We start from the raw sequence: 14,316 nt of genomic DNA on the forward strand, positions 1-14,316 counted from the left end.
TTGTTGGAATTTAGGCTCATGCTCGAAACACTTTCTGCTGTTCTATATCTAGTTGCCAAAACTTTTTTTGAACGTTTTGTGTTCCGTTATATTTTAATTTCTCCATTGTCCTGCAGATAGGTCTATGTGAATAAGCCCTCTACGACAAAACACAAACATTCTATATTTAGGTACAAGCCACGTGACACAATCAACCAATCCTCGTTCAGCAATGGGGGAATTCCCGGAACTGAGGCGTGTTACTTAATTCGTCAACAAGTATCTGGATTTTCCCAGGCTAAATTTAACATTATTTTGGTAGTTTAAACTCTGTTTAACCGGGCCTACTATGACAGAAGGCGGTGGTGAGTAACCCAGATTCCTTCTATGACAACAAACCGGGTCCATTTTGTGTAGCGCGTCCCCTAAGTTTTAAAACCTGAAGGTATATTTCGTTTTTTTGTGCAGCGTTGTAGATGCAATATTTTGGTAAATATGCCACGCCAGGACAGTTCACAGAATTTAAGACACGTCATGTTGATATTTTGTCAAAAAGGCGCGTGTTACATTCTTAAGCTCGGTCGCGTTTTCAGTCATTGTATGCGTGTTTCAGGAAGTCTAAAAGTTCGTATTCTTGGCTCACCGTCCGCGTTTTAAAATTCAACGCATCAGCGTTTCGTCTCGGTGACATAATGTGACATTCCGTAGCTATTACCAGTGGAATATAAGATATTATTATTATGATTGCATGTATTCAGTCTTCCTGTTGTTTATTCGATATACATTGATATTTACGTCTACACACGATTCTGCAGGACTTTCTTGTGTCATTAACTTTGAATTCATTTATTTATTGCTTTATTTGAAGGTGACCCAAGGCTGAACAGTTTAATTTTGGACAGTACATGTATTTTGGGGAACATGGATAATGCTTATCAAAATGATCCACAGTTAGACGACTTACAAGTGCTAGGTAAAATGTGTTTTTTTGGTATTGGCTTCTGTCACACTCCTTTCTCTGTAATCTTTACTACCAAAATAGGGTATGAAGGTGTGAGATATACAATGAAGATCATATGGAATTGAAGAAGTCACGCGAAATGCAATATGATCATCACCAAATCACAAACTTGCATTTCTAAAAATTCCTAGTGACTCTGTGAAAGAACAGATTCATGTTCAGTGCTTATTCACAAATTGTGTGTGTGTTTATGAATGTGGCCATAGACATGATCAATTGACGAAAAGGAACACTTCCAAACGTGCGCAAGAGTTGACTTCTCATAAGATCTTCATCTCATGTCACCATACATACCGGTAGTTATGTAAGTTGCATACCGTAACTAATCTTATAATTCTTTGGCTGTTTTCAATATGGATTCAATTCAACAACAACAAATTACAGTGCATTGTTTACACACAATTTAGATGTATATTCACAGCTGTAGGGGTCTGTGTACATGTAGAAAACGATGAAAGTAATGAAAAGCAGTATAGCAAGCTCTCGTTTTTCATAAAATCTCAGAATTTTGACTTATGATTGTGTGTTTCAACACTTGTTGCATTGAGGTTAATAACATGACCTACTATAGTTGATTGTCAGAGCATCGATTATAACCGTGGTGAAGATGCAACTATCTAGTCAACGAACAGTCGTCTGTGGGAATAAAACATCAATTTTTTGCTTGCAGTGGGTCTTAAAACTGTCAGTTGTACAATTCCCTTTTACTGTCATGATTGGCCAGCTGATTGTGCACTTGCTATATGTAACGAGTAGAACTAATACACGTGACAATCTAAGATACTAGACGCATATATGAATATATAATGAGCTCATACATCGACTTCTGTTATTGGTGATATGTTGCATAACAATTTATGTGAAGTATGTATTTGTTCACTTTATTTTGTTAGCAGAACAGCTCTTGAATGCCACACAACAACAAGAACAAGAACAACAACAACAGCAACCAATAGTAACTATATCACCGCAGCATTTCAGAACACCAGCACCACCAACTGCACAAACGTTTATGCAGCCACAGAGAGCTCCACAAGTCCAGCGTCCATTTTTAGAGATTGTTGAACAACCTAAACAACGGGGTCAAAGATTTCGGTACTTGTGTGAAGGCAGGTCAGCAGGAAGTTTACCAGGAGAACACTCTACTCATGACCACAAAACATTTCCTTCTGCCAGGGTATGTATTTAATAATTTAATATGCACTAATACATATATAATTATAAACTCAACCAGTAGTTATACTTAATTAGGAGTGAGGTGAGAGTTTCTTTGGACCTTCCTCATCCACAGCTGTAAGCTTCATTATGGGGTTTCCCAAAGGCTCAGTACTTGGTCCTCTATTGTTTTCAATGTACGTCTTACCTTACTTGGTAAAATTATTCGTCATCATCTACTAAATTTTCATGCATATGTTGATGGCAATCCATTATTCACCAGAACAAGCACTTCATCTGCTATATATCCAAAACTGAGGAATGCCTTCAGGATATCAAACATTGGATGACCAACAACATACTACACCTGAATGACAGGAAAACTGTCGTCCTTTTTATTTGTTCTCAATATCATCTGTAATCCACTTAATCATCTCCTAAGTGGACTTGCACTTGTTGAGCCTGTAAAAGCTGTTCACAACATTATGTTTGATGATATCCTTCAGCAAAAAATGATTCATCAATACATGTCAAAGTATTTACATGCACATCCGATGCATTGGACAGCACTTATCCGGCAGTATCTGTCCACTTAAACATGTTTGAAATTGTCTGTCCCAATCTTGTTGCTAAACTATTACTATTACATTGCTCTGCTATATGGATTGCCTGATACACAAATCGATTTACTCAAGTCATCACATAAGAAGTTCAACCATATAGTTACACAATTCAGTTCAAGATCTTTCTACTCGCATACAAGGATTTTCGTGGATTAACACAAACTTACTTACCGATTTGATTCAGCTCCATTATTCTGGTAGAACTCTATGTTTCAAATCAAATTAAAATTTGCACATTTCAGAGAGCATTTCTGTAAACTTACTGCATCATTAAGCGTCATATAGTTATCTTGAGGGCATATACAATAACAGTGTTAGGGTTCGCGTTAGGAGTGGAGGGGGATTTTGGGCGTTTTTAGGAACTCTTTCTATGAGCTCTTTCACTGACATCTCAGATTTGGCAGATAAATTGACTGCACTTGGTAGTACCCACCAATCCAATTGTGTAATTAAATTTGAATCAAACTGATGAAAACCATTGTGTATTCATATGATAATGATTCAATATGATCATGGGTTCATTTTCTTCAGTATTTTCTGATGCATTATCACTTTTGACATTTTAACATTTGCGTTTTTATTTTATAATTAAACCACGTTCACAGGTAATCTGAAATGGTTGTATTTGTGTCTAAATTCTTTTTTTTTCTCTGCAGTTAAGGAATTACAACAAAGAAGCAATGGTTGTTGTTTCCTTGGTGACGAAAAATGAACCATATATGCCTCATCCACATAGTCTTGTGGGGAAAGGTTGTGCAAAAGGGATTTGTACAATGAAAGTTTCAACGGATACAAAAATGGAAGCTTCGTAAGTTTATTACTTTTTTTGTTTTTTCAACACTGAGGAATCATTTGAATCAGGATTTTCCCGCCGACAAACACGCCCAATACGTGAACTCAAAAAGAATTAAAATGTTAGGGGTTAAACTGCGTAAAATGATTACCGGTCTTGACAAATTACGAATCAACTGTCATATAAGATCAATAATAATTTACAAATTTACACAGTAAAAATTATAAAAATTCATAGCTGTTTGAAAAAACTTCTCAGATCTTTATTTGTACGTTCATTGCCATCTTCGTCAAACTCAAAACCCTCAAAGTCCAAGTCTGCGTCACTGTAGCCGTCGAACAAAATCCCTACAACTTCTTCCTGGAGTTCGTCGATATCGTCCCACACAATTTTGACTTAGCACTTTTAATCCACAGATTTGGCACTTTTCATTCATGTCTAATCACAATAAAGAGATAAGAAAAATGGGGTTGCTCTGCTGCGATGGCACAGGATGTTTTGTTTACAGTCTGGCAATCATCTTTGACCTTTATGCATCTGCTTTACTGATTGGTTAAGAATGACATCACTACTAGTATTTCATCACAGAGGTCAAATCGTGACATTGCTTTTTTATCAGACTCAACGCTTATCAATCACGGTGAAAGTTATCATTCAACAAGTTCCGGCGGTTGGAATGTCTCACTATATGGATATCGCGGTGGACTTGAAATAGGAAGTTTATTATCCAACCACAGAAGAATAATTTTTATGACAGAAAAGCAATAGCGGTGATGAAGGATGGTAAAAAAGTTGGCAGTCTTGAGTCTTTGGCGTGACATTGCAAAATTGCTGGCCCCAGTTATGGATTCGCAAGCTGCTACCAAATATTTTATATTTAGCCAAAATAACGTGATTTCAACCACTCTCCCAGGTACGGGTTGCTACAATATTGCAACATTGGTTTTTATTGTCGACGACGCTAAAGCCGAACGAGTCCGACAGTTGTTTGCTGTCACAGCTATTTCGCGTTTACCCCTTGTTTTACGCAATTAACAATTATATTTAAAGAATTTTTATAAGCATCACGACAGACTTCAAGAAAGTCAGATATTAATACAACCACAGTCAACGAATAGAAAATAGTTTTTTTGTTATTTTTTGTGTAGAAAAAGACCCCCTGGGCGTGTGCCCGGATATGACTTCAACTTCTTTATTGTGTCAAAAGTGGGGAGTGGGCGTTTGCCCAGACATGGGCTCTTACCCGGATAAGTACGGTAGTGAGCACTTTTCAAAAGCAATTCTGGTACGCCGATTGTTTAAAAGCTACCTTTTTTCATATAAGTTTTAAATATTGACCCTTGCTTTTTGTATTGTACCTATTGAAAGTATCGGTAATGCTTGTTGAATGATCTAAGTACTGTAACTACTTGATTTCTTGAAATAAAAATGTATATGTTTGTATGCATATAGATTTTACAAGTTTCTCATGTATTTTGTTATGTCGGAATACAAATACCGAAAACAAATTTTATTTTTTACTTAGAAATTTGAGAAAATATATACGTACAGTTCATTGAATACATAAAATACTGTAACCAAACTAAATTTCGTGAGAGGCAAAGTCAGTGGTAATTTATAGCGACTTTTGTGAAAATTTGTCATTGCGATCAACATTAAATCGAGAAAATGAAATAAACCGTACTAAAGCAGTCTACATGTCTTTACAGTTTTCAAAACTTGGGTATTCAGTGTGTGAGGAAAAAGGACATTGCAGAAGCTTTGCAGAAACGAAAAGAGCTTGGAATTGACCCTTATGGAAGTGAGTGAACTATCCTACATATTTTCTTTACTCTATGTGGGATATCTTATTATTCTTATTGTATTATTTTACAATAACTGTTAATTTTTTTCTGGGTAGCACTGATGTATACTAGCAATGAAACTTTGTAGTATTGTACTAACCATGGGTCAGTTTTGATATCGCATAGTATATGAAGTTGGAATAAATTTGCGTTGCTTATTTAGTAAAATAGGCATCAATGAAAGTTAGGCATATTATAGAGGTCTTTAACCTTAAAGTCCATAGATTCTAGACTAGATGTACTTTTGTTCTTCTCATGCTTGATGTATCTAGCTATTTTTCATCTGTATTAAGATGCACCACAATATGTACCTATGTCTGCATTATCAAACCTTAATCAAATCCTGTGAATTGCTTTTGCAGTGTTTCAGAAAGGCCAAAAGTTCTCTGTCGAAGACTTTGAGTTAAATGTTGTCCGGTTGTGTTTTCAAGCTTTTCTTCGAGATCCCAAAGATCCAAATGGCAGATTTATCATTCCAGTATCACCAATTGTATCCCATCCAATTCATGATAAAAGTAAGTATATGACTGAATAAAACATGGTAATTGTTGATGGTAAATGTTAAACAAAAATACCGGTAGGTATCATAAATTGATTGGTTTGAAATACCTAAAAATCTCATCAAAACATGTGTTTTTGGTTCACACGAACCTTTATTGGAAATGCGCATTTAATATAGTAAATACAGCATACTAAAATTACTTTCTCACATCTCTATATCGACTGGCACATTTTTGCATAATAAAATATATTTAGGAATAAAAAGACAAATACCGGGGGTATTGTTCTTACAGAAATTAATTTTTGTGTATTCTTATTCAATCTCTGTGAACAGTGTGAACTATGAATGAACCAGGAAAGAAAGGAAGAAAGCTGCTGACATAGCATGCATGCATGTGTGAGTCGCGCAACGATGAATCATAATTCGTCCAGTATTTGTGCTAATAGCACAGTATTTAGTAAAATGGAAAAAATCAGGAAGCATAGGGTAACAGAATTTCCATGCTTTAAGAAGCCTACTGAATGAGGAAAAAATAATGAATGAATTGACAGCTCGGCAAAACCACCTTCCCCCTAATGTATACTGGTATTATCATAAAAAGATGACTCATTGAGGGGATTACCCAACATTCAGTTCTGTTTGTTTGGTTTCAGAGGGTACATCGCTGAACATAGCGCGAGTTGACAGGACTTCAGGAAGTGCGTCAGGAGAAGATGAAGTGTTTATTCTTTGTGACAAAGTACAAAAAGGTGCGTTAATATATAATCAATATTGACAATATATTCCTGATATAATTTATTTTCAAATATTATGTATTGTGTAACCTGCATTTGGATTTAACTGCATGGGAGGGGTGTATTATTTATATACTTATACGCTGTAGATACTTCAACACGACTTCAACACAGGGGATTTTATAATACACTTTTTTTTTTTTTTTAAATAATGTTTTTGTGCCAGGCGACAGTTCCGGGCATTGAATGTTACTGTTGTCTCTCCTGACCTTTTTTTGTAAGTGCAAATTACAAGTGCTAGTGGTGACACATAGTGTATTTTGCCACAGAAGTCATATTCAGGTTTGGGACTACATGACAGGGCTCTCTCTATCAAATGGCAATTTTTATGCGCTATCCTGGCATCAACTAGGCTCGACCAAACACAAGCACCTGCGGACCTTAACCAAGGTAGCCCCAAAGTCCCATTCGTTAGTGAATGAATCTCGGCCAGTGGAATTAGCCTTCCCATTGAGTCTGTGGCACACTCACCCAGGGTAGGAGTAGACTCTTTTGATGTTCAGCCTAAAGTAGGATTTGAACTTGCGTCTACCGATCTGATGCGACATTTAATAATACATTATTGGTACTAATATTTAGTTATATTTATCGACAGATGATATTGAAGTTTGTTTTAGTCATTCTCCATCTGATTGGGTAGGGAGAGGCCAATTTGGAGCCAATGACGTACATCGCCAGGTTAGTTTCTTTATAACTTGTTGGTTGTTTATTATAAAAATTTTGTATTTGCTCTATTAGTAGCAAATGTCACAATAAATAATCATAGGATCAAATATATGATGAATGCAATTTTTATTAGTCCCTGTTCGGTCGAAGTCCGAAAACGAGGAGTTATAATTTGGTCTCCGTCCGCCTGTGCGTCCATGCGCCCGTCAGGAATCATATCTTAGAATTCCTTGGACCGATTCCGTTCATTTTTTGCATGTGCCTAGCACTTTATGTGGGACATATGCACATGCAGTGGTTTAGCGATTCGATTCAAAATGGCCGACTGGCAGCCATCTAGTTTTTTGAAAATGTTGTATTTTGGAGGACATGCTTTGTCAGTTTTCATTCAAACTTGGTACATAGATTATACATGTTAGGATACCTGTCCATGACGATTTATTTCACAATTGGATCAAGGATGGTCTACTGGCAGCCATCTTGTTTTTTGAAAATGTCGTATTTTGGACATGCTTTGTCAGTTTTCATTCAAATTTAGTACATAGATCATACATGTTAGTATACATGTCCTGACCGTCCATGAGTTCCTGAGTCTGTCTGTCTGTTCGTGTGTCCGTCCATCCCTGCGTCAGTCTGTCCAAAGTCATATTTCAGAATGCTGTGGACCAATTCCATTCATTCTTTGCATGTGCCTAGTACCTTATGTGGGACATATGCACATGCAGTGGTTTAGAGATTTGATTCAAAATGGCCGACTGGCAGCCATCTTGTTTTTTTGAAAATGTTGTATTTTGGACATGCTTTGTCAGTTGTCATTCAAACTTGGTACATAGATTATACATGTTAGGATACATGTCCATGACGATTTATTTTGCAATTGGATCAAAGATAGTCGACTGGCAGGCATCTTGTTTTTTGTTTTTTTATGCGGTATCTTGGGCGTGCTCTGTCAGTTTTCATTCAAATTTGGCACATACATGTACTTTATACATGTTAGAATGCATGTCCCTGACAATTTGTTTAAAAATCTGGTCAAGGATGGCCGATTGACAGCCATCTGACTTTTTGGCCTTACTACTATATTTCCACAATTTATGTACCATTTTCATTTGTATTTGGCACATGCATCATACATATCAGTGTGTTTCATAATCAGATCAAAGATGGTCGAATAACGGCTGTTTTTATTTTTGGCCATATTACTACTACACTGAACACATGTTTTGATGTAAATAAACAACTGTTGTATACGCCACTTGGAACTAAAGTTTCAAGGACACGCTCGCGACAACCCCTCTGCTTTAATATGACGAGCACAAAGAGAACTTTCAAAAATTTTATGTGTGTTTTTATTATAGATTTGTTTTTGATAGAGAAAATATGGTTATGGGTTTCTTAATAGACCTTATTGTTAAACTGTCGCCGAGATCTTTTTGTGAGCTCGACAGCAATACAACTTATTGCTGCTCTCTAAACAGTGTTCCATCTCTATCTCCATCACATCCACTTTCCAAATGATGTAGTAACCATGGTCAGGGTGCAAAGACGGTAAAGAGTGGAACAATGTTTGAGGGACAAAAAAATAAGTTTCGTGGCTTTCTCACTTTCAACAAGATTATGCCAACAATTTGCAGTGTAATTGCTTTTCATTCATCTGCTTCTGGTAGAAATTTTTTTAAAAATAATGGTACGATGACACAAATCATCTAGGAAGTCAATCCACACATATATGAACAAAATATTGCACCATCAAAAGGTCTTTTTCAGTGAAAATTTATTCCAGCTAAGATAAAGTATTTTACAGTACATTGATGTTTTTGAACAATGCACAGACCTAATTAGTTTGGGCTTAGAATCTGTTCTGGAATAAATTAGACTAAAAACAGATGTACACTCAAATTTATTTTCTGTGAGTAATATAACATCTCAAATAACACATCTATATGAGTTGCTAAGCTTCTTATTTGAAAGGCTGATCTTACAATTTGAATTAATTTGAAATATGCCTCCAGTATTCTCAGCACACTTTTTCCTTATCATTCTTTGATTTTCTATGTTAAATATTTAAAAACAAACAAACATCAGATTCGCCTTTGCAATGACAGATCAGAAACAGATAATTTTGTTTTTTTAGCCTGAGCCATAAAATCAGTTGTACTGTCATAAACTTGGCGATTCTTAGTTTTTTCTTTATAACATAGTATAGAGCTTATAACAAATTTTCTATGTACTGACTTTTATTTGCAGGTTGCGATTGTTATAAAAACGCCGCCATTTAAAACAAAAGATATTAAAGAGCCTGTTATTGTGCAAATGTTTTTAAAAAGACCTTCAGATTTAGAAGAATCAGACCCGATTGATTTTCTTTATACGCCGGTTGATCCAGGTGAGTTGACTTTTGACACCAGTATTATCTTAACCCTGATAAAATCTACTGATTGTACTGGCTGCTGTTTATTTTTGTCTGTATAAAGTGGGTGTAAATTCTGGTAGTTTTATGTAATGACCTTAGAAATCCTAATCAGGATATTCATCAGAAAGTTTGACAGACTTCCCCCACCCCCAAAATTGATCATACTATATTCAATTTCTCTGGTTGGTTATCATTTGTATATGAATAGGTTAGCAAATTTCACACTAAACTTTCAGTTTGTGATGTCTGTTTTAGAACTAAATAAGGTCTTTCACTCTGTCGCCTAAATTAAAATATTTATAGTATTAAAGTTTGTTTGTATTTTTTAACATTCAATCTTCATGAGACAGGTTTGTAAATTTTGTATTTTTCAGATGTCCAAGGTGTCTCTGCAAAGAGGAAACGGAAAGTAGCGCATTTTGACAGTTATCTTGATAATTCACAACAGTTTGTTAAAAGTAAGTAATTTGATAAACACTAATATTTTGACAATTTATTGATAGGTGATTTTTCAGTTTCTTGTATATTGCTTGACCAAAGCGTCTGCCTCACAAATCAAATGATTTGATTTTGAAATTTTTTTATAGCTGAATGTCTAAATGCTGATCTTTTAGAGGGAAACATAGTGTTATTTCTACAAATGTATATAGCACATTATTAATCAGTTGAAAGTTTGCACATATTAAAGTATTATATTCATAGGTAACGCCATAGATTGTGTTATTTTTTCATGACTGTTTTTCAGACATGGCTTCCATGATTTTGTTCAAACTCAGTACAATGATTCTACATAATGGATTTTGGTTGCACGTTACATTTTTTAGTGATTCAACCAAATTTCCTAACCCCTTTATATAGTGCATTGCCAGGAACAACTGATTGCACAACAGCACTGTTTAGCCAAATATCTACCAGTACCCACAATTCTGGATTTCTGCTTGTGATGGAATTTGGGCTTAGATATAAAATGGTGACTGTGCATTCTCAATGCTTGTTATTTTTATGTTTTTAAGACCTTGACAAATACATCGCCAAAATGCAAAATACAGCGTGGAGCTTGACTTTTCTGAGATTATATATTGGTTGATACTATTTCAACGTTTGACAAAAGTTTTAGCTGAGTTACCCTGGCCACAATAATTGTTAAGGACAATGACTACCGGTACTCTGACAATAGATATTTTCTTAAGTCATTTCCAAGCCCCATATATTTTGGCGAAAAATAAGTCTTGAATTTCCAAAAGTTAGGTCTAGAATAAATGGTATTGAAAAATTTCATATGATGAGACATACCAGAGTTGATCACATTCCAAATTTGCATCTATGTAATATGTCACACATATATGTATTATCTTCATGTTCAGTAGGATGGATGGATTGGTTATAAGACTTGCCTAAAGCCTCATCTTCCTCATGTCTGGAGTGACATTTCTCTGTACATATCATGGACATGTGCTTGTTTTTGTTATTGCAGATGAGCCTCTGATTATGCCAGGTACTTCTGGTGGAGCCATTAGTAATGTGAAACCACTAGGTGCAAAAGAAAGATTGAAAAACAAGTTAAAAATCAAGCAAGAAAGTAGGTAGTTTTCAAGCTTTGTTTACTACAGTAACTGTTACTTAGCAACATAAAGATAGCAGAACTATTTTGACCATAAGGTTGCTTGTTTCATATTTTCTACAAAATTTGCTGATTCAAAAGTTGGACCAGAAACGTGATGGTAATGACAAAGGTTAAAAGTTCAAAGTATTATGACCGATAGAAGTGGAATTTTGTTCAATCTTTGTTATAATTTTTGAGTCAGGATTTTGTCTCAGAGTCTGATTGAAGGCAAAATTGAAAAATTATTCAAATTTTGAATAAATTACTGTATTTATTTGTCTTACAACACAGAAAGATTGTTATGATGCATTATGGGAGTAAAATGGCAGCCTCATTGTATATGCTGATCTTTTTTAAAAATAGTGTTAACTTGAGATCAAAATGAAATTATTATTTATTCAATTATAAACTAAAAACAAATCACAGCTTACTTCCCCTTTAATTTCAGTTAGGAAGTATGTACAGTGTAGATTTCAGTTCTTCTTGTCATACAGTAATAATACTGATTCCGTAAAAAAAATCCCTTCCAACTCTAGTACGATTGTACATTATATTTAATTTTATTTGGTGAAAATAATCATAAAAAATAATGTAATGTAATTTCTTATTCCATACAATCAGGTACATAATCTTGATGAACTGTTCCATGGTAACCAAAATACGGTGTTGCTAACCTGTTTTTGTACTTGGCTTATCTGCCTTGTCTGATTTTGACCTAGTTCCTTTGATCAAACAGACTGAGTGTGGAATAGATTTTGAGTTCCCTGGCTTAGCAACCTAGCATGTGAATGGGGAAGTGAATTGTAATGATTTACTTCCCGTCTCCAAATATGCAGTTTTAGGATGATATTTTACTATACAAGCTACAGCTTTGTGTTCATTCTGTATTGTAGTCATCCACATTATCTTTGAAAGTTAACAAAATTTTTGTAAAATATAGAAAACAATGAAATTAGACAAAATATAACATATATAATTTTAGTATCAATAAGTACATTTGTTAAATATTTCGCGGGGAACATACTAGCATATATATTCAACTTGTGGAAGACTGAGGAAAATGACCTCTTGAACCCTCTTTGTGTCATGAGCACGCTCAGTAACAAAACGACCCAGGAACACAAACTTGAAACTTGAAACTTCTTTATTTCCAGTGCATATAAAAGTATAGTTTGAAAATAACTTGCATTATTTTTACATATTTTATAAACCAATACATGTATTAGTTTTAATTTGCAAGGATATATTTTCCCTTTTTAATTTGGAATAACACTATTGATAAACTTTGTGATTAAGTTTTATTTTATGTCATTCCAAAACTGCTCAATATTCAAACTTTTCCCGTAAACATTCGCTTCCCGTAGTTACATATAATTTTTTTTTTTTCTCAGATGGTTCCCGGTCCCAGTGTGTTGGAAATACAGCAGCAGAAGCAGCAGCATATCAAGTGCCGTCACAGTCAGCGTCCTCTCTATCATTTAGCACAGTTTCAAGCACAAATTTTGGCAACACGTTTGTTGCACCTTTTACACAGCCAGCTGCAACAACGAGTACAACAACAGTATATCATGAGCAGAGTAGCGCTGTGGCGGCTGCCACCAATAACGCACACATGAATGATTTAGAGTTTAGCGAACTACTTCAACCAACGTATAATATGACTGAAGAGGATCTGGGTATTCACGAAACTCTGTTAGCTGCACTAGGAAACTCAAATGTAATGGTGCCTGAAAGCGTCAATGATTCTTTATCGTTACCATACTGTAATAGTGTAGAACTGTCAACTCCTGCTGTTATAGGCGATGATGATCCCGACCTTTTCTCCACTTTAAACACTGGTGACATTGCCGTTGAAAATATGGAAGAATATTTGCAGTAATTGATTTAATTCATAAATCAGTTGACAACAGAAAACAATGAAAAAAAAAACAAATTGTATATATATCTGTGATGTGTGCCAGTTATTTAAACTTCCCTGCTTTGATTTTATCACTCTTTCCTTGAGCAGTGAGTGTTTCAGTTTTCTGGAAAGTTCATTTAATGCAAATGAGGATAGAACTATTTATTTCTATGCAAATTAGCTGTTTGCATTCCACCAGTGTTGTAATTTTTAATTTCATTTACTTTCTTTTAAAACTAATTACTGCTTTTTACATCTGTAGGTAAACCATACAAGTACAACTCATCAAGAAACATAAACTGAAAATCTGCCTACAGACGCAGTATTTGTTTAACCCATTACTGTAAACACAGTATTTTGTCTAATTAAAAAGATTGTGCTAACAAATAAAAAAGTAATATAGAAAGGCATCTAGTTATCACAGAATTTATCAATCTTTCGTAACTTGATTGATTCTAGGCAGCGGCTAACTGACTGCTAAATAAGTAAGTTTTCATCTGCTCTAGCTAGGATGAAAAAGTTTTAAAATTTTAATAGCAGTGTATTTTTCATTGTTAATAAGTGAGCCAGGAAACCTGTATATACCCCGGTATAGAAACATGTATATAAATATACAAATGTACTAAGTATTGTCTGTTTCCTCGAGTACCAACAGCTTTTTGCATTAGAGCATCAATTTCTTTGTCATGACAGGGACTGCTAGAAGTTTTATCTCAATTGATACCTCTTTTAATTATACACTAGTTGGAGCAGTGTGGAGATTTGAGCAGAGGACGGATAAGATAAAGAAGAGAAGTTAAATAACACTTTTATTTGTCTGAAAAGTGAACATTAGTGTGTCATGAGAAATTTTAACGTCGTTGATTGACCTATGATTCCTATGATGGATTCATATGTACGTACGTATATTGGTATAATTGCAATTTTTAAAGCATTTTTATGCTAAGTATGTTTTTTTTTTCTTGTAAAAATTCAGAGAATATTTTACCTTAGGCTGTAAATAAATCTTGCTTTGAAAGTTTC

The 14,316-nt window shown here is 34.8% G+C and overlaps 1 protein-coding gene across 4 annotated transcripts; it reads left to right on the forward strand.

Moving 5' to 3' along the window:
- Positions 1-214: 214 nt before the first annotated feature.
- Positions 215-14,316, forward strand: rel-like (v-rel reticuloendotheliosis viral oncogene homolog-like). 4 transcript variants are annotated; one of them, XM_085504105.1, is made up of 12 exons: positions 215-344; positions 848-952; positions 1,894-2,177; positions 3,435-3,586; positions 5,281-5,372; positions 5,778-5,930; positions 6,571-6,666; positions 7,307-7,389; positions 9,625-9,763; positions 10,165-10,248; positions 11,265-11,369; positions 12,785-14,314. In XM_085504105.1, exons 1-12 carry the CDS (start codon positions 329-331, stop codon positions 13,270-13,272), a joined length of 1,797 nt encoding a protein of 598 aa, XP_085360231.1. In that variant the 5' UTR covers positions 215-328; the 3' UTR covers positions 13,273-14,314.

The sequence above is a fragment of the Saccoglossus kowalevskii genome, chromosome 2, assembly GCF_978046115.1.
Source record: "Saccoglossus kowalevskii chromosome 2, keSacKowa6.1, whole genome shotgun sequence".
Classification (NCBI taxonomy): Eukaryota; Metazoa; Hemichordata; class Enteropneusta; family Harrimaniidae; genus Saccoglossus; species Saccoglossus kowalevskii.